Source organism: Hyaena hyaena, unplaced genomic scaffold (genome assembly GCF_003009895.1).
Source record: "Hyaena hyaena isolate Hyena2069 unplaced genomic scaffold, ASM300989v1 scaffold_30, whole genome shotgun sequence".
NCBI lineage: Eukaryota > Metazoa > Chordata > Mammalia > Carnivora > Hyaenidae > Hyaena > Hyaena hyaena.
The window spans coordinates 3,055,040-3,081,108 of record NW_024080662.1 but is presented as its reverse complement, the minus strand read 5'-3'; the positions used below and the strand labels follow the sequence as shown (position 1 = coordinate 3,081,108).

General features: G+C 40.0%; 1 protein-coding gene and 1 long non-coding RNA gene across 6 annotated transcripts in view; one reads left to right on the top strand and one right to left on the bottom strand.

Moving 5' to 3' along the window:
* The window catches only part of SETD2 (SET domain containing 2, histone lysine methyltransferase), a 122,287-nt gene extending 109,265 nt beyond the window's left edge, over nt 1-13,022 (bottom strand). For 2 of the 3 annotated variants that reach the window (XR_005527707.1, XM_039228243.1), the window contains exon 1: nt 12,878-12,963. Coding sequence is in view for 2 of the 3 variants with exons in the window: in XM_039228243.1 (XP_039084174.1) it covers nt 12,878-12,948 (71 nt within the window). In the remaining variant the exon portion in view is untranslated. Of the gene's footprint in view, nt 1-12,877 lie in introns of all 3 variants that reach the window. The other variant, XM_039228242.1, reaches the window with a different exon arrangement.
* A 220-nt stretch (nt 13,023-13,242) lies between these two features.
* The window catches only part of LOC120229320, a 40,197-nt gene continuing 27,370 nt past the window's right edge, over nt 13,243-26,069 (top strand). Inside the window, exons 1-3 of one of the 3 annotated variants that reach the window (XR_005527710.1) lie at nt 13,243-13,558; nt 17,345-17,421; nt 24,162-24,234. This is a non-coding gene — a long non-coding RNA (uncharacterized LOC120229320). Of the gene's footprint in view, nt 13,559-17,344; nt 17,422-24,145; nt 24,235-26,069 lie in introns of all 3 variants that reach the window. The other 2 variants (XR_005527708.1, XR_005527709.1) reach the window with 2 other exon arrangements.

The window sequence follows — 26,069 nt, the reverse complement described above, 5'->3', positions numbered from 1 at the left end:
TAGAAGAAACTATTCTAGTATCACTATGACATTCATCACTAATACCAAGTTGGGGTGCAGTGAGCTTCTTTCCAAGCCACTCTAAAAAATAATACAACTAGGATGGGTCATGCTTTCCTGAAAATTTAACCCATCTTAAAAACTTTACATAAGCAGCCTTGGAAATGATTTTTTTCATCAGTGCTCTAGAGCAAGTATAGGCAAACTTTCTATTAAGAGCCAGAAAGTCAATATCTTGGGCTTTACAGGCCATGCAGTCTCTGTCACAACTACTCAACTCGGATGTTTTGTGTGAAAACAGCCATATACGATAAATAAATGAATGAGTGTGGCTGTGCTCCAATAACTATTTACTGACATAAAAACATCAATGTCATATCATTTTTACATGTCACAAGTTACCATTCTTTCAATTTTTTCCCAACCATTTAAAAGATATAATCATTATCAATTCATAGTCTGTACTAAAACACACAGGCAGGCTGGACTTGGCCCACTGGCCAGTTTGCCAACCTTGTTCTAGACTGTATGTCTTACAAAATCAAAGTATGATATTTGTTGATGGGCTCAAAAGCAATTTAGTTTAAGCCTAGGCTTCACAGAGACAAAACAATGTTACCCTCTTCAAACTTTCTTTTGATTAGAAAATTTACTAACCAGGAAGTTTCAAAGTATTATCTAGGCTCAACTGAAGCATTCACCAACCTTTTTTTTTTTTTTTAAATCTTTTTTTTATATTTTTATTTATTTCTAGGAGAGGGAGAGAGAGAGAGAGACAGCATGAGCAGGGGACGGTCAGAGAGAGAGGGAGATACAGACTGTGAAATAGGCCCCAACAACCTTTTATATCTTCTTTCTACTTCCATAAAATACCATAAAAATAAGCACTGCTTTTATTTGGGGTGGGGGGAGGGTCTGGTTTTTGTGTATGTGGCTGTGTTCCAATAAAACTTCATTTCTGAGTAGTGAAATGTGAATCATATAATTTTCATATGTCACAAGGTATTCTTCTTTTGATTTTTATCCCCCACCATTAAAAATTGTAAGCTCATAGGTTCAAAATAGGTGGTCACCAAACTTGGCCTGTGAGCCATAGTTTACACCAACACTTTATTTTTTATCTTTTTTTTTTTTTTAACTTTTCATCTCCATGACTTAAATTTGGTTTTTAAATTAACCTTGAATGATGCAAATTTCTGAATCAAAGAATCATTAAGTTAGGGTCTTGATGTTCAAGTTAGAATAAGTTAAGAGTAATAATGGTCTCATTTCCCAAACAATTCAAATAGAAAAAATATCTATAGACATCCAAGCAAGTTACATACAATTCAAAAAAATAATTCAAAGTAACCATGATTACATAGCCTCTCCTATTAAGCCATAACTACTTTGATTCCCTAGTATCAGAAACATGAAATGAGGTCTCTTAGGCATCTTATGGTCTCACAAATATGTTCATTATCACTACTTGTGAGCTCTGTCCACTTGTCCAAAAACCATGAGTTAAAATCCTCAGAGAACCCTTGAACTAGAACTACCTTATCACTTGGACAGAGCATGAACTGGTAAGAGAAAAGTAGCACAAACAGCAGTGCAGTATTTATGCAGGACATGAAGGTAAAAATAACTATTAGCGCTCTTAGCAAAAGGCAAGTTGTCTACCTATGTACTTCTCCTGATTTTCCTTAATATACAGAATGACAACAAACCAAGGGTGCAGTTTCTCATGGGATTAAAACTTCTTAGAAGCTCATTTCCAATGAAGATTTCAGACTATTTAAGGCACTTGGCCAAAGGAGCAAATCTGAATCGTTCACATATCCAATGTACCTTTTGCTGAAATGATTGTTCAGCCCTCTAATCCTCTAGCATATATATTTGCAAAGTTGGAAAAAAAGAAATAACTTAAGGAGGGAATCCCTGCACTCTCCAAATTAAGCTATTATAAGCACCTCAAGACTAATCCAGAAGACCCCTATGAAAATAAATTAACTCAGAATACTGAAACCCAATTCATTATAAATGGCAACTATTATAAATGGTATTCCTTAGTATCATTAAAAAATTAGTCTTGGGGGCGCCTGGATGGCTTAGCCAGTTAAGCGTCTGACTTTCGCTTAGGTCATGAGCTCGCGGTTCGTGGGTTTGAGCCCCACGTCGGGCTCTGTGCTGACTGCCAGCTCAGAGCCTGGAGCCTATTTCAGAGTCTGTATCTCCCTCTCTCTCTGACCCTCCCCTGCTCACGCTGTCTCTCTCTCTCTCTCTCTCTCCTAGAAATATTTTTTTTTAAAAAAGTTAGTCTTGGACAAGTTGTCAAATGAAGAGACTTTTGTTCAAGTGGTGGTACTGCCACTAAACTAGCTAGCTGAGCATACCTTGAACTTAGGGCCTTCTTTTCCTCCCTTATAAAATAAGAGGCACAATTTTCCATGCCCTTTACAATCATAGCCATGGTAAACCATGGTAATGAGTAAATCAAAGGGGAAAAAAGTTGGAAGCCAGAGGAATGAGAAGTCATTAGGTAAGGTAATAAGGACTTCCTACATGAGACACCTCTTATGTCACTCAGTAATTTATACTGGAGCAAATGCAGAGGAGCCTTTAACTGGAAATGGACATAGGAACAATCTTCCCTGTGTACCCTATTCTTCAGGATCACCCTAGAGCATCCTCCATTCATGGTTTTTGCCTAACTCCCATTCTTTCAGACTAAGTATACATGGTCTGGGCAGCCCTCCCCAACTACCTACACCTCTAGTCCACCAGTCTGGGTTAGAGGTCCCTGCTATATAGCTCACTGTACTTCTGTTTCTTTATCACAAGGTAGGCATTCAACAAATGTTATTTGAATAGTCAAGAGTTCAATTCAGCTTCCTATCATCAGATTTAAAAGGTTTAATTATAATGGAAAAAAAAAACCTTTGAATATAATTTCATAATTGTTTCATCCAGTTTAAGCATTAGCATATATATTTCTTTCAGTTTTCTAAGTATAAAAGCATCAGCTATCCTAGAGAAAAAAGCCTCAATTTTTTTTGACGATTTATTTTTGAGAGTGAGCACGAGCATGGGAGATGCAGAGAGAGAAGGGGACAGAGGATCTGAAGCAGGTTCTGCACTGACGGCAGCAAGCCAGATGCGGGGCTTGAACTCACGAACTGTGAGATAGTGACATGAGCCAAAGTTGGACACTCAACCCACCGAGCCACTCAGGTGTTACACTCCCCCCCCCCCCATTTTAGACTCAAAATCTTAATGTTTATTTTACTTTATTTTATTTTTTTTTGAGAGCAAGAGACAGTGTGCGAGCAGGGGAGGGGCAGAGAGAAAGGGAGACACAGAATCTGAAGCAGGCTCCAGGCTCTGAGATGTCAGCACAGAGTCAGTTACAGGACTTGAACTTGTGAATCACAAGATCATGACCTGAGCCGAAGTCAAGACACTTAAAACGACTGAGCCACCCAGATGCCCCTGCCCCCAAATCCTCAATTTTAGATGATGAAATTTTCTACCATTTTTCAGTGTCATATCCTTATGGTATACCCAAAAACACCCTTTGATTTATTATCATATCTGTAGTTTTGTCATTTTCTTTTGGCCCCTAATAGTCATAAAAAGATAAATGAGACTTGATCTGAAGGATTTGAATAGAAAGACAACTAAGCAAGGGAAAAGCATGGGGCATAGTTTAAATAGAGTATCCATCCTGGAAAAAAGACAAATATAAAACTAACAACTAAAAAGGCTGGGGGGAAAAACTGGTCTAGCAGAAAACACAATAGTCTATCCGACCTTAGGAAGCACCCATGTTCTCTCTCAGACCACCATCACGAGCCGTCTAATTTTTATCACTTTGTCTCCACAAGAACCAACGAAGAAGCATAGAAAGTTCTCTGAGCACCAATGGCATTCATTAGCTCAACTCACATCACTCAATTCCCTTACCTTCTCTGTCCTAATGTAATAGTTACTTAAGAATGTCTTACACGATAGATGCCTGTATTTATGAATGCTGCTATTCACTCTATCAGAAAATTAGAATGATAGTTATAAACAATCAGGTCAACTCAAACTTTTACTAGCACATACTACCCTGTACCCAACTGCTAGTTACTGAGATTCCTCCTTTTAAAAGAATAAGTCTTGGGGCGCCTGGGTGGCTCAGTTAGTTGGGCGCCCAACTTCGGCTCGGATCATGATCGCACAGTTCGTGGGTTCGGGTCCCGCATCGGGCTCTGTGCTGACAGCTAGTTCAGAGCCTGGAGCCTGCTTTGGATTCTGTATCTCCTTCTCTCTCTGACCACCCCCTGCTCATGCTGTCTCTCTCTCTCAGAAATAAATAAAGCATTAAAAAAAAAAAAAAGAATAAGTCTCTATAACATATTCATCATGTTCCTTTGATTTTTGAGTACATGAGACAAAATCCCTTAGGTCCTAGCATAGATAGACCCAAACAAGTCTAAAAGGTGCAAGAGAATGGATGAACTCTAAGATAGCTCTAATGAAACATTTAGCCTTTCCTGATGCGTCATATTGGCAACCACCTAAAGTATCTTAAAAGTTGGAGAATTATAAAAATACACATGCATGCAAACATATCTTTTAAAATATTTACGTGGAAAAGTAGTAATGATGGGAACAAAAATACTTAAGCAATGGCTACATTTCACAAAAGCTCCTAGCTAACAAATTTTGCAGCTATCATATGCATAGCTGAAAAAATGTTTTCTATCACAGCCAGGTTCTAACTCTTGCCCCAATTCATATGTTCTAACACTACTGTTATCTTCTCTAAAAAGTAAGTAGTCAAAGAAAGACGGGCATCAAGTATTTCTTGGTAGTCTCACTGTCTCTAATGAATGCAAGCATTATTATAATTGGGGAAATGTTAGTTTTATATTTAACTACCACTGTTTCAATGTGTTAATATTCAGCTATTAACATTACTTTGTTACACAAACTGCTGTTAATCTGCCAAAAAGGCTATATTACACTTTTCATGATTAGGACAATTGGCTTCCTGAATTATACAATAAACTATTACAGGACGTGGAACACTTAAGCTTAAAGAGCATACCTATAAAGGTTATCTTGGGGAAAACTTTAGGAGTACATTTTCACTTATTCCTAACAAAAAGTTTTACTGTACCTCAACAAAATTCATTTCTTTACTATAGATAATTTTTAGCACAAAAGCAGCACCATAAAGCATGTAGCTTATGTTTTAGAGTTGATACATACACTCTAGTCTAGAATTGATAAAAATAATGGAAGAGTTATATTTTTAACTAAGTAATTTTAGGAAGTCTGTGTGTGCTCCAGATCAGAATAAATGGATTTCCACAGAAAGAGTCTGGAGCCATCTATGTAATTTATGAAAAATGTTAGCTCTACTTTACAGTCACACAAAATTCATAAAAATTTTAAACCTGGCATCATCTGCCTACTAAAGTAGAAAGTATATATATAATAACCATTGACAAAGAGGCCAAAAATCAGACAAAGACTCAAAGCAGAAGTTAGTCCATGGGTCTCCACAAAGAGCTAATCATGAAGCAAATATCGGTTATTACTATAGAGCCAATCCTCACCAGAGAGAATCTAACTGCATTTGGCAGGAAGTGGGCAGTGGGAAGAGCTACAGTCAGAAACCACCACTTGCTCCAGGTTCTTGCAAGCCCACAAGCAGTGCTCCCAAAAAGCAGACCTCCTAGCATGATCACACTCCTATCAACACCCACCCACACCAACCCAAGGATATTTTCATTTGTGAGATGTTAGCATCTGACAGAAAAAGCACTCCAAGATAAAAAGCATCTTTAAGAATATAGACCAACTATAAACTTCCATCGAAACGACCAATGTGTTTGCTTAGCTGGAAAAGACACTGAAATAACCACTAGCTTGATTTAAAAAAAAAAAAAAAAAAAAGACTGCCAAATCAAAATACATTATACGTGAATTCCAAATCTAAAGAATTCAAGTACATCTTACTAGCATGTGATAACCAAAAATTACACAATGTAAACAACCTCTCATTTGAATCCATGAAAGTAGACTTCCAAATATAAATCCCATTATGAAAAACAATAAACCTATTGAATTTTCAGTTGGCCAGCTTCAAACCAACCATTTTCAAAAAACTGTAAAATGCCTTGAGTTTTCTTTTTAAAATAACCAATCAACTCATCAAAGTAGGGCAGGAATAAAGACTACTTAATCAGCACCAGACAGAATAGAAAATAAGTATACAGAGTAGATTTTTTAAAAGAAACAAAGTATAGGAGTCAAAGTCTAAACAAAATCGTGAAAATACTATTATAAATTACCAGATATACTCACCCTGTGGGGAAACATATTTGTAAGGAGACCTCTTCCACACAGCACATGTCCCCAAGGCCTTTTTAAACTGCTTAACATGACAACCAGACACCTTAACAAAATAAAGCAACTCAATATGGCCTATTACAAAGATAAGTATATCTGTAAATGCAAATATGCAGAGAATAAAGTATGTAGAAAAAAGAATGATAAATGGAGTATGACTCCACTTACATATTAAAAAAAGGAAAAGGTCTGGAAAGGTATATACTAAATTGTTAGTACTGGTTACCCTCTTGGATGTGGGATTTGGAGAGATGGAGCAGGTAAGAAATGTTAAGGGTGGGTTTTTACTTTTTCTTCTATAATCATCTGCATTATCTTACCCTTTTGCAATAAGCACCTATTATTTTGGTGATTAAAAAAAAAAACTATTTAAAACATACTACTAGACACCATTATTGTTCTTGAAATATCACAACTGTCGAAGTACAAAGGCAATAATAAAGTACCTCCAAAGCTTGAATTTAAAGCTCTCTCCTCAGAGATCAAAAACTGAGAGATATCACAATTAAATGAAATTTGTAATCCCACACTGAGAAGAGGACACTATTGAGACAACTGGCAAAATTTAAATATGAATGGTATATGAGTTAAGAGTATAGCTACAAATATTAAATTGCCTGAATCTGATTACTATACATTGGTTATACAAGAGAATGCTTCTTTTTGGGTATTTAGATATTTAGGGGTGAAAGGTCATGATGTTTCCAACTTGATTCAGACAAAAATAAAGACATGTATCTTTATATAAATATATATATATATACACACACACATATATATATAAAGATACACCAAACATTATAAAATTTCATTTACTGGTTAATGTGGGTGAACATCATATGGAAATTCATTATACTATTCTTGCAACTTCTCTGCAAGTTTGAAACTTTTTCAAAATAAAATGCCTCCCCTGCCCCAGATTAGATCTCTCTCAAAGAGAAAGGGAGGATTCTAAATGTGATGTTTGGTACTTCCAGATATAATGGTTCAGTTTCTAATATGAATGGTCTCTCAGGGCCTTATAATAATAGCTCTTAGTGCATTACAAAATAAGGTACCCTACAGTGCTCTGGAAGAATTAACAGAAATGAAGGTCAACTTTTGATTCTGTAACCCAGGCTAGTCATCCTTTGTCATCAGCATATGACTATTCTAGCTTCTCTACAAAAACTGACAACACTCACAGAAAAACACTGATTATCAAGTCAAGAAAAATTATAAATATCTGTTAAAGAGTAAATTATAATAACTTCAATTTTTAAAAGGGAATCAGGACAATAAAAAAATGGCAGAAAAAAATTTGGTTATGTCAAACTCCCACTGAGGAAACTATGAAAGTATGATTGATAGTATAAAGTAGGTCTTGCAGTTTGAACATTTCTTAGTAAAACACAACTGTATCAATAGTTGCTTGATACCTTTCTGAAGACATGTGTCAGAAGAATGGTCTGCCTGAAATCTAGAAAAGAGGAATGAGGAACTTGAATACTAGAGAGGTATAGTCTGTTCTAAGTACAAAGATAGTTCATCAGGCTTTTTCACCAGGAAACCTTCCCAGTAATACTTCTCTTTATTAGCTTCCTGCGAACTCTATTCCCACTCTAAGATGAATTACAAGGATTTTTATAAGCCTTTGACAAATCTCACTGCTTTATATTTTAATAGAACATGCAGAAATATTTTTTTCCCCACTTAATACACTTTGCCTAAATTCACCATGCTTTTCCTATCATGGTGCCTTGAAAAGTACTCTTCTGTCTAGCTGCATCCAATACTAATCATAAAAGATCTAACACTGTCCTTAAATCCTCATAAAAACCCTACACAAAGACTACTATGATCCCCACTTTATAAATACCACCACCAAAGCAGAGAGTAATTATGAAACTTGCTCAGGTTCATAAAGTTATTAAGAGGTTAAATTCTAAAACCAGCAACCATTGGCTCCAGAGCCCAAAGTTTAACTTTCTCTGTGCTTTGGACCATTTTAGCACTCTGAGAAAGCCAGATTTCTTTTCAGCTTAGTATTTTTAAATGCATAGAATAAAATACCCATTATAAATGAAACCAATTACATGGAGGACAAAAAATCCAAATGTGTGATACAGTAATATATATGCTTCTTAACAATGTAGTGGTAGATCTCTTCTCTACTATAACCAGATGTAATGATAAACACAAACAATATATTATAAACCACAGTATATTATAAAAATATCTGTGACTTGTCTAGTAGTAAAATCATAGTACTGCTCAGAGCACTGTAGTTTGCTGTTTACATTGGTAATTAAAAGAAATACTAACTGCTAGTTGGAAGTAGTAAACAGATAATTTTCCTAAGTTTATGGATGCCATCCATGTTAAGCCCCCTACACTGCATTCTATAATAAAAGCTTCTTAATACTGCAATTTAAAGGAATCACTCCCAGGTTCTTGTCTCCTTCTACACTGGCCCCCTTGGTGATCTCTTCCAGTGTTTTAGTTCTGAATACTAGCTAAGTTAATGATCACAAAATACATCTCTAGTCCAGACAATTCCCTTAAACTCCAGGGGTTTGAAATGGGTATCAATTCAAACCCAAATGTCTAACAGGCATCCCAAAGTTACCATGTCTAAAACCGAATTCCTTTTTTTAATTTTTTAATGTTTTATTTATTTCTGAGAGAGAGTGTGAGAGAGGCAGCGTGAGCAGGGGAAGGTCAGAGAGAAAGAGAGACAGAGGATCCAAAGCAGGGTCCAGGCTCTGAACTACCTGTCAGCACAGAGCCTAACAAGAGGCTCGAACCCACGAACCATGAGATCATGACCTGAGCCGAAGTCCAACACTTAACCGACTGAGCCACCAAGGCGCCTAAAACTGAATTCCTAATCTATTTCCCAAACTTGCTCTTGTCATGAAGTCATACCTACCTTGGCTGATCGAAACTCCATCTTCCTAACTGCTTAGACCAAAAACCCGGGAATCATCCTTGGTTCCTCTCTCACATACCTCATCTGATCTACCAACAAACCATACTGGTTTGATCTTCGATGTATATCCAAATCCAATCATTTCTCACCGTGTCCTGTTACCATTTATAAGTCAGAAGCATCTCTCCCAGATCGCTAGCTTCAAGTCTCCTTGCTTTGCTGTTGCTCCCCACGGCCTGAAGCTGAAAACAGATCACTGTCACTCCTCTGTTGAAAACTCTGGCCAAAGTCCTTATAATGGCTCTACAAAGCACTATAAGAGCTGCACCCCACCCTGACCCAAGTTACTATCACTCTTTTTGTTCATCCCATTCTAGTCACACCAGGCAGAATTCACTAGGTCTGCCTCAGCACACTGGAACTAGCTATTCCCTCTGCTTGGAATACTTTCACTCCAGATATTAACACAGCTAACCCCTGCCCCTTTAAATCTTTGCCTAAATATCATTCTCAAGAAGGTTCACCCAGTCTACCACATTTTAAACTACAACATCCCAGAAATTCTGGATCCCCCTTACCCTGCTCCATTTTTCAGAGCACTTACCTTTGAACACGCTATATTATTCATTACCGCCCCTCCCTAGGAGGGGTGCCCATAAGGCCAAAATTTGTGTTTTGTACACCATCCTCCCTAGTGTGCCTATGTCTGGCACAAAATAGACATGCATATGTTCAAAGAACAGCACTTCTATCATTGTTAAGTACTTGCCTGTCTCTCTCATTAGAGGAGTTCCTTAAGACTTGAACTGGATCTAATTTGCAGTGTCCTCAACACCTGGCCCCAATAGCAGACACCTAATGCACAGATACTCAGGTGATTACAGCCATTTTCACCTGAAATACAATCTTATATACCACAGGAAAAAAGCCAGGTCTCACAGCTGTGCCTGATGAAAGAGTGAGTACAAGACAAACACAGAACATCAGGTTCCAACTGTTTCTTCAAACAAACTCAATTTACACGTCGTGCCTCAATTTTTTCATGTGTCTAAAAACCATTTCAAACTACCTAAAGTCTAAAAGGGACACTTGGTCATGTCACCCCCTCAAGTCCACCTAATCTTTTCAAACTTGACTTTTTTTTTAAGTGTTCCCTGATAACCCCAGCCAGAAGCATTTACAGATGCCTCACTCTGTGCCAAGTCCTTTTCATACATAATTCTCATTCAATCCTCCCAAAAGCCCTATGAAGTTGCTACCATCACGATCCCAATTTCAAGATGGGAAAACCCAAGCTTAGAGACATGGAGTCACTTGACCAAGGTTCAACTAGTGTACAAACCCAGGTATGTCTGATTCTGAAATCCAAGTTCTTTACCCCTACACTGTATTGCTCTTCTCTCTCCAGGGGTGTAATGACTGACTGGTAGCTTATACACACTACCTCAACAGGGTTTCCTGTCACTTCACTTCTCTAGGCTTCAGTTTCTGCATCTGAAAAACAAGTGATATTGTTCAGGATGCCTTCTAAGATCCCCCCTAGTTCTTACAGTATTATAACAGAAAATATTTTATAATTATAAACTTCATGCAGGTTAATACACATACACACACACACACACACACACACACACACACACACACACTCTTTGGAACTTAGAAATCCAAAGCAGTAGCGACAGAAAAGCAGTGAAAATAAAAACTCTCAAGATCCTGTGTAAAACAATAAACTTTCTTGATTCTTCCCCACTTAGATCCATCAAAGATGCACTGCTGAGTCCATTTTGCCACACAATATGAAAAACTATGTTTTCCCCAAAAAAGTGGAAGGATGTGATCCTTAAAGCCTCTGAACTTCACCACACAACCGGGTAAAAAGAACTGTAAGCAGGCATTTAGTTGGATCAAGGGCTAGCAAGTTATTTTGTACCAGACAACTGTTCAATAGCGTTTATTGGATAATGATACAGAATTGAGGTTTTCCAAGTCTCACACCAAAAGCCTACATAACATGAGCTTTGTCACTGGAGTAATGATTGTGTAGCAAATATAAACAAATCTAATCAAGGTAATGTTAACCTAACAGGAAAGAACCCATGAAAGGATAAAGCCTTGTGGTGACAACTTACTGTTCCAAGTAAGAGTTGGGTTTGTTTAGAAAGGTAAAATAAGTATTTCTCTTTTGGTGCAGAAACCATCAACACCCCAACAGAATCCTTCTGTGTTGCAACTGAATCTAAAAACTATCAAGTAAGATCCAGACATTACTGGACCAAGTTGCAAAGTTTCCAGCAAAGAGTTTAAAAAAAAAAAAAAAAGAGCCATAGCAGAACTAAGGTAAAATGTGTCAAAAGAGCAAATCTCTTGGAATCATTCTGCTCAGAAAAGTGACAGTTCCAATCAAAACCCTACGAACCGTAAAGTTTGCAAAGAGTCATACATTCATAGGTCTAGATACACTAGCAAATGGAGTTTAAGAATAGCTTTTTAAAACAATAGTCGTGAGGGCGGAGGGAAAGAAGTGAATCCAGGCTCTGGAGTGGAAGCTCTCGGAGATATTGGATACAGTAGCAGCAGATACAGCCCTCCACAGAAATGTTTAAGAAGAAGAAGAAGGAGAAGAAGAAGAGGAAGAAGGTCCAAGGCTGAAAAAAATACTACCGGGCAAAACTGTATTTCAGTTTTCTAGAACGCTGTCTCTTTAGAGAATCCTCAAACGATCCCCAGTTTTTAAGTCTTTATGAGAAGTAGAAAGTCATCCATTTAGGGTAAAAGGTTCCTGTTACCAAGGAAGCAGTGTCCGAAAGTGTGCAAGTCCCACAATCTGGAAGAGAACGTATGCCCCTCCGAAGGCTTTCATTTTCAGGCGGAAAAACAAACCCGGTGTCACCTCAACATCGGGGCCACACAAACCTCGCCACCATTACAAAACCCAAGTGCCAAAGGTGCAGAAGCTGAAGCCGGAAGCACTCCGAGGCCGGGATCGAGTTCCAGGAGAAGAAAAAAAAGAAAAAAAAAAAAATTAAACCCAAGGGTGCAGCGCGGACCCTCCGCGGCCCCCGGCCGAGCGACGCACGCTAGGCCCTTCCGGTCCGAGCCGCCGTCGCCGGGAGGCCGGGCGACAGGCCGGGCGACGGGCCGGGCTTCCACCCGAGCCCGGGGATTCGCGGCCTACCCTCGCCGGTGCCCTCTCGCTGACTCCGACACTGGCAGTTCCTCCGCCCCGGCCCCTGAGCCTGCGGCGCGGCATGAGGGGTTCGCGGGGAGCCGGAGGAGACCGCCGAGCCGCGGGGCCGGCCGGGTCGGTGAGGACGCGGCGGCGACGGAGGCCGTGGCCGCCCCTCCCCCACCGGCCCGGCCCAACCGCCGCTGCGACGCGACCAGCCGCGCCAACGCCGGGCCCAACCGCCGACCCGCGGCGGCCCGGGCGAGGCGGCGGCGCGGGCCTGCTCCCCACGCCGCCCGCGCGAGTCCACCGCGGGCCCGTTACTCCTCGCGCCGGCCCGCGCAGCCGCCCGTCAGGACGCGCCGCCCTGGGCTCGGGCCGAGGCGGCGGGAGACCGCGGGGCTGATACTTACTCAGGGGTCGGGTGCTCGGGGTCGTAGAAATCCCCCATCTTCGGAGGCGGCTGCGGCGGCAGCTGCTTCATCGGGAGCGGCTGGAGGCGGCGACGCGAGCCCCCTCCCCGCGGCAGGGCGACGCGCGGGAGGGGAGGGGAGGAGAGGGGAGGAGGCCGCTGGTCCGACCGCGGCGGCGGCGGCGGCAGGGGCGGCCCGCGTCGCTACCTCGCTCGTTCCCTCCCTCCCTCCGGCGCCCGCCCGCCGCTCTCTCCCCCACACACTCACACGGGGAGCGACGCGCACCCCGCCAGCCCCTCCGCCGCACAGGCCCGGCCCCTTAAAGGGACACGCACGGGCCGCGCGTCCGCCGCCAGTCGGCGCTCCCGCAGCTGCCGGGCGACCCCCAGGCGGGGGCGGGTTGGCCGGCCCGAGTCTGCCCGAGGCTTCCCGGAACAATAAGCCTCCGGCCTGAGCGCCGTGGACCCGCCCGGGACTCCCAGTGGAGGCGCTGCCGCGACCTCTCCCTCAAGCCCAGAAAGGCGGCCGGGGACTGAGGCGTGACCCGGCCCCGGGCTGTTGGCAGGCGACGTCGTGGGCCCGAGCCCGCCGGGACTCTAACCTTCCTGCCCCGCCGACCGTAGCACCGACGTCCGCGGCCGCGCCGACGACGGCCCCTCCCCCGGGCCCCGGGACTCTGAGGTACCGCGGTCGCCGCTCCTCCCGAGCCTGTCTCCCTTCTCTCCTTTCTCTCTCTTCCTCGCGCTCTCTCTCCCTTGCCTCTTCATCTCGCCCCTCAGCAGGTACGGAAACGGAGCCAGGCCAGGGATTCGCCCGGAGCCCGAGCTCCCCGGACGCCCCCTCCTCCTTCCCGCCTCCCTCTGGGTCATCTGAAACTCCCCCCCCACCCCACCCCCCCCACGCAACTCGGCCGGCCACCGCGCCAGTCTTCCGTGGGGTTCCTAAGGCCTTGGAACAAACATCCTGTTTAAAGGCTGCTAATCACTGCAGCCTGCAAAGATGACAAGATGGGACACCTTGAAAGAGCCAGGGTTTTTAGTTCTTATTTTTGGAAGGAGAAACAAGAATGCGTAAAGCGTTTAACTAAACGCTCAGGACGTTGAAGGGTTCATGGCAACTGATCGTTTTGAAATTGGGAGTTCACAGGATCGCTATAACTTTGGATAGGATTTTACCAGCAAAGAGCCGCACGGAAGTCTGTGTTGTGGACTGAATGTTCGTGTGCCTCCCACCCACCCAATTCACACCGTTGAAAACCCTCACCTCCTAGGTATTAGGAAATAGGGCGTTTGAGGTGATTAGGTCTTGAGGGTGGAGCCCTCCTGAGTGGAATTAGTGCCCTTATATAAGGGACCCCGTTGAGCGCTCTTACTGTGCTGTCTGCCACGTGAGGGAAGATTCAAGGAGAAGGGGCCGGCTACAACCCTGAAGAGTTCCCCCAGCAGACCGCAGCCATGCCGGCACCCTGCTCTCCGATTCCCAGCGTGCAGAACTGTCAGAAATAAATTTCGGTTGTTTATAGCCCCACAGCCCAGTGTTACAGCAGCCTAAACCAAGACGGTATGTGTCCTAATTACTGAAATGTGACCTAAGCGAATTGACATCCTTCATTAGCTCTTTTTTATATCCTGTAAGTGTGCGCGCGCAGGTGTGCGCGCCTGCATGTGTAAATGCTTACGCAGGCAGTGTCTATCGCGTTTTAGCATCATTGTTTCTCATTTGGGGACCATTTTGGGGTTGTTATTTTTGGGTGTTGTTTTTTTTTTTTTCCTGTTGCCTTTAGGCATGGGATCCAGGTACAGGGCCTATCTGACTCCCTAGGTTCAAGTCTCCAGTGACCACTTCTTTACAGACAGTGACCACTTCTTTACAGACCATGAATGTTACATAATTTTTCAGTGCTTTTTTTTTTCTCATTGTTAAGATGAGGATATTAATGGGGACAGGTCCTCTCACTGCTGTTAAGGGTTAAATGAGAGACTATTTGTAAAGCTCTAAACCTTCAGTCCATGTCAGCGCCTAATCAGACATTTCAGGGCAGTGGTTAAGTGTACCAGCCCTGCCACTTTCTAGTATGTGACACTGGGCATGGTGACTTTTCATGCAAGAAAAGGATTGGAGGATTGAATACTATTAAATGCCTTCATCTGTTGTTGTACCAGTGCTTTTTCTGTGCATATATTTTAAATCCAAAGAGAACATATCTTCAGAACATATTCTTGGGCGTGGCCTCTTGATCAAAGCTGTGGAATAATTTGGTCTTTAGCATTATTATATATTGAATGTCTCCTTTTCTGTTACATAAAGCCCTCTGCAAATGTGTTTGAAGGGAAAATATCAAACATCTTAAGGTGAAACATAAGAAGCATTTATCCCTAGTGCTCTGAAGAGCATAAAAACCTTCATGATTGTTCCTGCCATTAATGCTTCCTGTTGACCCAGACCACTCCATTCTCAGGGGACCCCAGCGTAGCCTTTAGTGACTTTGAAACAAAGTTGACTCAGGCATCTCTTGCCTTAGGGGAGACACAAGGCCAAAAGTTGGACATTGTCCACAGTTGGGCTCCAGGTACCTTGTAAAGAGTTGGGAAAAGAAAAAATATGTAGCTGAGGGGATGGCAGAGGCACCAGGTGATCCCTTGAGCACCGTCTTCAAAACTACTATTTGTAAACAAAATGTTTAAGGTAATATACTGGCAAGACAGAACTGACACAGAAGCAGTACAATCAAGATAGTGAGGTACTCTAAAGTGCCACTGGGCAGTACCTTCCCTGCGCCCCCCAGTGTGTCCAGGCCAAAGCTCTCCTGCTTCACATGGGAACCTGGCTAAAGCTCTAGAGAGAGGGAAATAGTCGTCCCCACCCTTGAACCCACAGCTGAAGCTGAATGGGGAAACCACTCCTAATCACTTACTCTTGCCTCTTCCCATCCTACTCTTCTCTCACCAAATCTTTTCCCCAGGTGAGTATTATCGGGAGACTGGTTGTGCTCAAGAGATGCCAATTCGGAAGAGACCAGCAAGCCCCACGCCTTCACTCCTGGGACTCCTCAAAGTTCCTTGCTTTGCCAAGAGGGGGCAGAGTTGACAGTGGCAACAAGGCCAACATTGGCAGTGGGAGCAGGGCAGTGTGGGCAGTTGTGTCTCTACGCATGTGCTCCCACATAAACTCTTACCTTGGCAGAGTCAGGCCTATTCTGGCAGCCATAGCCTGTGGTTAATAGTCATCTGCTAATATATGAAAGGTTGAATATGGTATCACAGAGGCAGTTTGGGAGTGGAGTATACATGAATACATACCCAAGGCTGGGTTATATCAAGATCAAATGTTTGAAAGTTCAGGCTTGCCAGTACAAGACTCATGTAGATCACAACAGTTTGTGAGATACTTACTCACTTTCCATGATTATTTAAACATTATCTTGAATCCATTCCCAGCTGACATGATCCTTATCTATTTATTCTTTTCTCCCTCAGTGTGCTTTTAAATAGAGGAATCGTGTGTATTACATATTCCAAAAATGTATTTTTCTTTATTTGGTTTCTAGGAACCCAAAATTAGCTGTTACTTTAATTGTATATTAACCCCCCCCTCAAAAAAATACATACAGGTCCATCGTAGCATTTGAATAGAAACATGAATTAGTTATTTAGAAGCTGTTATATACTGTGTTTTTTATGGTGATTTACTGCTTAATTTTAATAGATCAACAAATTATTCTGTTACAAATGAAATTAATTCCTTTCTGTTAATTAAAAATATAATGAGACAGTTTTTAGAACAAAATGTATAACTCTACAAATGAAAAACTTGGATCAAGTGGTTTAAATATATATTTACTTCCCTGTAGGATAGAGATATATACAACCAAAATCTTAGCATTTAGGGAACATCAAATGTGATATTGTCTAAGAAAGTACTTAAACTAATAGCCATGAACTAAAGAATTAGCTACCTTATAAATTTATGTAGCTACCTAAAGTCCAACATAATTGAAAGTTATTTTAGATTTAATCAGTTTACAAAAGAAAGATAGCTTCCTTTAGAATAATGGTTATTTCAACTGTTCTATACAAATCTATCACACCCTTTAGCTCTGGAATTCCTTAGAGAAAAGGGTATAATTACAATTGATTTTTAATCATGTTCAGTCTGCAGATCTCAACACAAGGGGAATCGACAAAACGATACACAATCTATATTGAGTCCTATCACATACATTATTTATGTTAACTGAGCATCTTCCTCTATGGTAGTAGTATACTCTGTAGTTGTCTTTTCTCTTCCATACCTCTTTGTTAACTGGCTTTCATTACCTAACTATCTTCCCAACTCTTGTAAGTTCATTGTAGGCAGAAGCATTATTGTCTCTCATATTTTATAGTGTTTGGCCTGTATGTGCCAGGTGTAATAAATACTTCACTACTTTTTTGAAAACCTTACCTTTTTCTACTCTTTTTCTTTTAGAAACTCCTGAAGTGTTCACGTTGGATTTTTCTGTCAAGAGTACATTGTTGAGCAGCTGATAGGCTGCTGACATCCAGGTAAGCACGCCTCCTGTGAAGACTCCTTCATAAGCCCCTAGGAGCCAACCCTTTCACTGGGCTTGAAAGTGGTGACCTGAAAGAGCCATACACTTAGCCACAAAGCACACGGGAATATTATTAGCTGATTTCTTTTCAATATGTGTTAATCTCGTCTTATCCACAAGAGTATCAAACACTCAGGGAAGTGATTATAGTCTTTGTTCTGTTGTGTTTTGGATCTTGGCATCTTGGATCTCAGGGGCTACTTAGTGCATCCTCCCTCCCAGCCTTGTCTCTCCCAGCAAAGGATGAAACTCATTTTAACAGAGTAATAAACCAAAGATCCTAGAGGTCAAGGTACTTACCTAGAGTCACATAACTTAAGGATTGGTAGAGCCAGGATTTGAACCTGGCTATGTGATTCAAGATATTTTCAGACAAAAATCTGGAATTTACCACCAACAGAAAATACTCCCTGATACAAGAAGGAACAATGACCAAAGAAATTGGTATGGTTAAAACTAAAAATGTAATAAAGGAATAATACTAATAACGTGTGTGGTTAATAGAGTAAAGCAGGATAGAACTAATATCTTGGACAACAAAGTTATACTTGGAAAGTGGGAAGGGTAGGGATGGTGATTGGAGTTAAAAGTTTTCCAGAATCCTTGTATTATTTGGGAAGGGGGCAAAAATACTGAGTAAGCTTTATTCTTTAAGTGTTCAAGTTAAAATATCTCAGGTAACTACTAAGAGAATTTTAATTTTTAAATTAATAGAAGGAAGAAATAGAATAAAATTACAAAAAGAAGCAACGTATGGTGAAAAAAGAAATAGTGAAACAAATAGAAATCACAAAAATATGGTAAAAATAAATGCAAATATCTCAGTAACTACAGTAAATGTAAATCAAATAACATCTCCAATTTTAAATAAGAACGTAAACAGACAAAATCCAACAATATGCTATTTTTGAAACATTCTCAAAACCAAGAACATAGAAAAATATAGAAGGATGGAAAAAGATGTCAGTGTAATATATCAGTAGAAAGCCTACCGGGAACATCAGACAAACTAAGAATAAATGAAGGTTACTAAGTAATGATGAGTTCAGGACCCTAGGACCTCAAAATTCTAACCATGCATGCATATAATTACATGTCCTTAAAATACTGAAAGCAAACTTCGACAGAACTACAAGAAAAATGTATAAATTTCCCACTGTAGTAGAGATTTTAATTTTTTTTTATATTTTTATTTCTAGGAGAGAGAGAGAGAGAGAGAGAGAGACAGCATGAGCAGGGGAGGGTCAGAGAGAGAGGAAGATACAGACTCTGAAATAGGCTCCAGGCTCTGGGCTGGCAGTCAGCCCCGACGTGGGGCTCGAACCCACGAACCGCGAGATCATGACCTAAGCAAAAGTTGAACACTTAACTGACTAAGCCACCCAGATTCCCCTGTAGTGGAGATTTTAATACACCTCAATATAATGGATAGATCTCACAGACAAGAATCAGAAGATACAAGCAACATAATTAAGAAAATTGAGGGACACCTGGGTGGCTTGGTCTGTTAAAGGTCTGACTCTGGATTTCAGCTCAGGTCATTATCTCAGGGTCTGTGAATAGGAGCCCCATGTCTGGCTCTGTGCTGACAGTACGAAGCCTGCTTAGGATTCTCTCTCTACCTCCCTCTCTGCCCCTCCCCTGCTCATTTTCTCTCTCTCTCTCTTTCTCTCTCTCAAAATAAATAAATTTTTTAAAAAAGGAGATTGAATTAATAGACATGAAATGTTGCACTCTAGAGTATTCATATCCTAATGTACACATATGGGATATTTATGAAAATTGACCTCATGTATGTCCATGTAGATATTTGTATGTCCATGAGAATTTGTAATTCTCAACAAATTTCAGATGATTGGTGTTGCATAAGCCATGTTCTCTAACAAACATGCAATTAAGTTAGAAATCACTAATGGGGGAAAAACATATTTGAATATTCAAAAGCATGCTTGTAAATAACTCATTGGTCAGAAAAAAAAACTATACTGGGAATCACAAAATAATTGATGCTGAAGGACAATGAATAGTAATTCCTGGATTCTCCTCACTAGGAAAAATTTTTTCTTTTTTCTTTTTTTGGTATCTATATGAGATGATGTATGTTAGCTGAACCTAATGTGGTAATTACTTCACCATATACGTAAATCAGACCATCATACTGTATGCCTTAAACTTACACTGATTTATAGCAATCATTTCTCAATAAAACTAGAATAAGTAGTGAAATATCAAAATCATAGATAAAGCAGTAATTAGAGGAAAGTTAGGAATTTAAATACTTAAGGGGGGAGACAAAATTGACAATTATATGTCAAACTTAAGTAAAGAAAAAGATCAGAGTACAAAATTAATGAAAGAAAGTACGTACAACGGAGAAGATGCACAAAGCCAACAATTTATTCTTCCTGAACGAACAATTCGACCAACTTCTGACAAATTGCGGGAGAAATAGAAGATACAAATAATGAAAAGAGGGACAAAACTATGGAAACTACTGAGATTATAAAATTAACCCAAAAAATGAACAATCTGATACCAATAGATCTGAAAACTTAAATCAACTTGGGTAACTTTCTAACATAATACAAATTAGCAAAACTGACTTAGTGAGAAATGAAAAACCTATCTGTTCCTAAAACTATGAAAAAATTAATCAGTAATCTGGGATGCCTGGGTGGCTCATCAGTTAAGTGTCTGGCTCTTCATTTCAGCTCATGTCATGATCTCACAGTCTGAGCATGGAGCCTAGTTGGGATTCTCTCTCTCCCTCTTTCTCTGTCCCTCCCTCGCTCACTCTCAAAATAAATAAAACATTTAAAAAACATTTTTTTTAAATTTTTTTTTTAATGTTTTATTTCTAGGAGAGAGAGAGACAGCGTGAGCAGGGGAGGGTCAGGGAGAGAGGGAGTCACAGATTGAAACAGGCTCCAGGCTCTGAGCCGGCAGCCAGCACAGAGCCCGACGCGGGGCTCGAACCCACGAACCGCGAGATCATGACCTAAGCGAAAGTCGGACGCTTAACCGACTAAGCCACCCAGGCGCCCCAACATTTTTAAAAATTTTTTAATAAAAAATCAGTAATCAATTTTTCCTCAAAAAGAAAGGAAGGGATAGATGGATAGACAGACCCAGACAAAGATAGGACAAAAAAAGGAAAAAGTTACAAGCTATTCTTATTCTTTTTTTTTTTAATTGTTTTTTTTTGTTTTATTTATTTATTTCTAGGAGAGAGAAACAGCGTGAGCAGGGGAGGGTCAGAGAGAGAGGGAGGCACAGAATCTGAAACAGGCTCCAGGCTCTGAGCTGGCAGTCATCACAGAGCCCGATGCGGGGCTCGAACCCACGAACCGCGAGATCATGACCTAAGCGAAAGTTGGACACTTAACCGACTAAGCCACCCAGGTGCCCCAAGCTATTCTTATTCTTGAACAAAGATGGAATAATCCTGAACAAAATATTAAAGCAAATCCAAAATGATAAAAATCATAATAAAGTTGAATTTATTTCAGGAATGAAAGTTAGGGTTCAATATTGCAAACTTTTTAAAGTAATTCACCATATTAACAAATTTTGATGGTGTGGTAGGCAGAATAATAGCTCCTAACAATGTCCACTTCCTGATCCCTGGAACCTGAATATTTTTCTTTGTGTGGCAAAAGGGACTTGAATGTGACTGAGTTCCACACCTTGATATGGGGAGGTTATCTTGGATTATCTGGGCCCGGTCTAAAAACAAATCCTTAAAAATGGAAGAGGAAGGCAAAAGGGTTGGTAAGAGAGAAGAAAAAGGGCAAGGACTCAACCTGCCTGTTGCTGGCTTTGAAAATGGAAGAAAACTGCCATGAGCCAAGGAATGTGACAGCCTCTGCAAAATGAGAATAACTCTCACTCATTTTACAGCCAGCAAGAAAACAGGCACTGTGGTCCTACAACCTCTAGGAACTGAATTCTGCCTATAACCCAAATGAGCAGGAAATAGATTTCCTCCCCGAGCCTCCAGAATGGAATGCAGCCTGCCAACACCATTTTTAGTTCAGTTAGACCCATACTGGATTTCTGGTGTGCAGAAATTTATGTTGTCTCAAGCTTCTAAGTTTGTAGCAATTTGTTACAGCAGCAACTGAAAGCTAATACAAGATGGTACGACCAAATGCTTTTAGATACAGGCAAAAGTGTTAACATTCAGTAACCATTCTTAATTTGAAAAACAGAAAAAGGGCGGGGGGAACCCTTTAACAAACCAGGAATAGAAGGAAACTGCCTTAACCTGATAAAGATCTAGAGCAAACATGATACATAATTGTGAGATAAAGCATTTTTAAAATTTTTTTAGAATTAAAAAGAAAAAACATTGTGGGGTGACTGGGTGGCTCAGTCAGTTGAGCGACCGACTTTGGCTCAAGTCATGATCTTACAGTCTGTGGGTTCAAGCCCTGCATCAGGCTCAGTGCTGACAGCTCAGAGCCTGGAGCCTGCTTCAGATTCTGTGTCTCTCTCTCTCTCTGCCCCTGCCCCACTCATGCAATGTCTCTGTCTCTCAAAAATAAACAAACACTAAAAAATATTTTTAAATGTTTGCTATCACCATTTCTTTTTTCTTTTTTCTTTTTTTGCTACATCATTTCTTTTCAACATTGTACTTGAGTCCTAGCCAACAAAATAAAACAATGAAAGAAAACATGTAAGGAATGAAAAGGACAGTTATTATTTACAAGTGATATGATTATCTATTTAGAGAACCCCAAATAATTTACAGAATAAGAACTAAAGACATTTCTTCCAGTTTTTCAGATAAAAAAATAAGTCAACTGCATTTCCGTGATCCAGCAGTTAGAAAGTACAAGCAAATAAAACATACTATTTACAAAAACAACACCAACACCAGAATATCAGAGCTGGGTTATCCATCTGGAGAGCAAGTAAAAACGGATCCTCATTTAACCCAAAAGTCAATTCCAGATGGATTAAAGACTTCAATATAAAAGGCAAAACATGAAAAGATTTAAAATAAAATGTAGAATAATACATTATCTTTGGTACATGCCTATGTGGTAGAAAAAAATGTTCTTAAAATTCAAAGTGTAGACCAAAGAAGTCAAAATTCAGCTCCCTTGAAACTTTGTTGTCAAAAGACAAAAAGTAGAAGGAAAAATCATAAACTGGAAGGAAAGACCTGTAACATACATAATAACAACAAAAGTATCTACACCTCAGTACAGTGGCTATTAACCACATGAGCCTGATGAGTACTTAAAATGTAACTAGGCCAAATTAAGATGTGTTGTAAGTATGAAATAGATACCAGATTGCAAAGAGTTGTACAAAAAAAATTTTTTTATGCATTACATGTTGAAATGATAATATTTTGGTAAGTAGATTGTATTAAGTAAAAAATATTATTAAAATTAATTTGGCCTGTTTCTTATCACTGTTTTAAATGTGGCTTCTAGAATATTGGAAATTACATTTTTGTAATTTTGTAAAAATTTTTTAATTTTGTACAAAAAATTGCACTTTATTTCTGTTGCATGGCGCTGATCTAGCATATATAACAAACTCATGCAAATCAGAAAAAGACAACCCAATTTTTTAAATTGGCAAATATCACCAAAGAGGAAAAATTAATAGCTAAGAAATATTGAAAAGATGTTTTAGGAAAATCAGACTCAATGCAGTGTTAGTGGAAGTGTTAATTGGTATAACGGCTTTGAAAAACAATTTGACATTACCTAGTAAAGTTGATTATGGGCATATACTACAGCCCAACAATTACACTCTTAGATATGCAAACTAGAGAAACTTGCACATGTACCACAAAGGCCATGTTTGGAAATGTTCATAGCAGTATTGGCAAATGTCCCTTCAATTGTAGTATATTTATGTGATGAATGATAAAACACCATTTGAAAATGGGCACCTGGGTGGCTCAATTGGTTAAGTGTCCAAATTCAGCTCAGGCCATGATCTCACAGTTCATGAGTTCAAGCCCCACATCGAGCTCTCCACTCTCAGCCTAGAGCCTGCTTCAAATCCGCTGTCCCTCTCTCTCTACCCTCCCCCAAATAAAAAATAAAATGAAATTTCCAGCTACACCTATCAAAATGGTTAAATCTCGGGAACAGGGGCACCTGAATGGCTCTGTCAGTTAAGCATCTGACTTTGGCTCACATCATGATCTCATGATTTGTGGGTTCAAGTCCCACATCAGGCTCTATGCTGACAGCTCAGAGTTTGGAGCCTGCTTCTGTGTCTCCCTCTCTCTCTGACCCTCCCCCGCTTATGCTCTGTCTCTCAAACAAACAAAAAAATAAGTAAATGTTTAAAAAATAAAAAATCTCAGGAACATGAGCAGGAAAAAAAGACATAAAAGAATATATAATTTTTTTCCATTTATATGAAGTTTTACAAGTCAAAATTAACAGATTATGCAGGGATTTAAACAAAATTCAGGGGTAGCTCAGTTGGATAAGCATCTGAATCTTGATTTTGGCTCAGGTCATGATCTCACAGCTTGTGAGATGAAGCCCCACATCAGGCTCTGCATTGACAGTGTGGAGCCTGCTTGAGACTCTCTCTTTCTCTCTGCTCCTCTCCCCTAAAAAGAAAGAACCAGACATTTTTTAAAAACATGACAAAACTCAAAGGGAAAATTGAAGGAAGAAGTAAAAAAAAATCAGATTTTTTTTTCTATAGGGGGAAAAGGAATCATATGGGAGCACCCAGGAGGCTTCAGAGAATGGCTAAAGCTCTGTTTCTTAAATTGGTGGTAAGTACATAGTTGTTTTACTGTTATTTTGTCTACCCTCTGCTTGATTAATAATTGTATCTATTTACAATTTAATAAAAACATGTGTGTATCCTTTGACTCAGCAAATTCTATTTCTGAAATTCTAGTTTATAGAAATAAAAATACTGTGCAAAGAATAAATGTACAAAGATATTGTATCATTACTTGTATCGGGGAAAATAAAGAGTATGGTCATAAACAATGGAATGGAAGAATGGAAGAATACATTTTGCAATATTTATACCAAGGAATGCTAACACTGTCATTTAAAAGAATGAATTTTCACTATACTAGATGTTCTGGAGGAGTTTCCATAAGGTTTTGGGATTTGTTGAATGGGAAAAGCTTAAAATGCTTAAACTTATATATACACATATGGTTGGGTTTTTTTTTTAACTTTTTGAGTATGAAGAAAGATACAGATGAATATATACCATCTAGTTATCTTTTTAAAACATTTTTAAGGTTTATTTATTTATTGAGAGAGAGCACGCACACATGCAAATGATGGAGGGGCAGAGAGAGAATCCCAAGTGCTAGTGGCACAGAGCCTGTCATGGGGCTCAATCCCATGAACTGTGAGATCGAGTTGGACACTTAACTGGCTGAGCCACCCAGGTGCCTCTAGTTGAGTTATCTTGATTATCCTTCATTTGAGAAACGAAGGAAGGAGGAAGTGATAGGAAAAAAAAAGAATATTACCACCACAACCCAGTAAATATATTGTGATCCTGTGTATATATAAAACTACAGATATTTGTATATATTTAGAGATCCATTAAGAAATTGGGAGAAAAAAAATAGAGCTGGATCTGCATTTACTGGCACAGGGATGTCAACGAAAAAAGTTAAGTTCCAGAGTAATATGTGTTTGGAGTCTATTTCAATTAAGCCAAAAGCCATATATATGCATGTTCATGTAAGTGCTTTTATAAATATATCTGAACGATGAGAGATGAAGAATATTGTCTGTTAATATTGCTGATGGTTTGGATGCAGGAAGTGAGAGAAAGAAAGCAAAGATAAATCCTAAATTTTTTACCTCAGCAACTGATTGACTTGTGGAGACTGGGGAAGAAATAGGTCGGGGGATGTGGTATTAATAATTCTGCTTAGAACATATTAAGGCATAAAATGTTGCTAAACATTCAGATGGAGACACAAAGTGACCAGTTCAATGATACCAGTCAAGAATTTAGAGGAATGCTCTAGATGTAGACACATATATTTTGGAGTCATCAGGGTACAAATCTGCATGACGTCTCCTAGGAGAAAGTATAGCTAGAGAAAAGGGCAGATAAAAGGACAGAGCCCAGGATTGAGCATTTGGGAACATTAGTATTTACAGGTCATAAAGAACGATCAGCCACCAAAGGGACAAAGGTGAAGAAAACAAGGGAGTGTGGTCTTGTGGAAGCCATGAGAAGAAAGCTTTTTTTTTATTTTTTTTATTTTTTTTTTACAAATAGTTTATTGTCAAATTAGTTTCCACACAACACTCAGTGCTCATCCCCATAAGTGTCCTCCTCCATGCCCATCCCCCCCCCCACATCCATCAGTCCTCAGTTTTTGTCAGCATTCAAGAGTCTCTCATGGTTTGCCTCTCTCCCTTTCCCCCACCATTTCCGCTCTTCTTCTCCCCCTTGTTCCTCCGTCAAGTTCCTCCTAATCCTCCTATACGTGCAAACATATGAAATTTGTCCTTCTCTGCCTGACTTAGTTCGCTCAGCATAACACCCTCAAGGTCCATCCATGTTGCTACACATGGCCAGATTTCATTCTTTCTCATTGCCATGTAGTATTCCATGGTATAG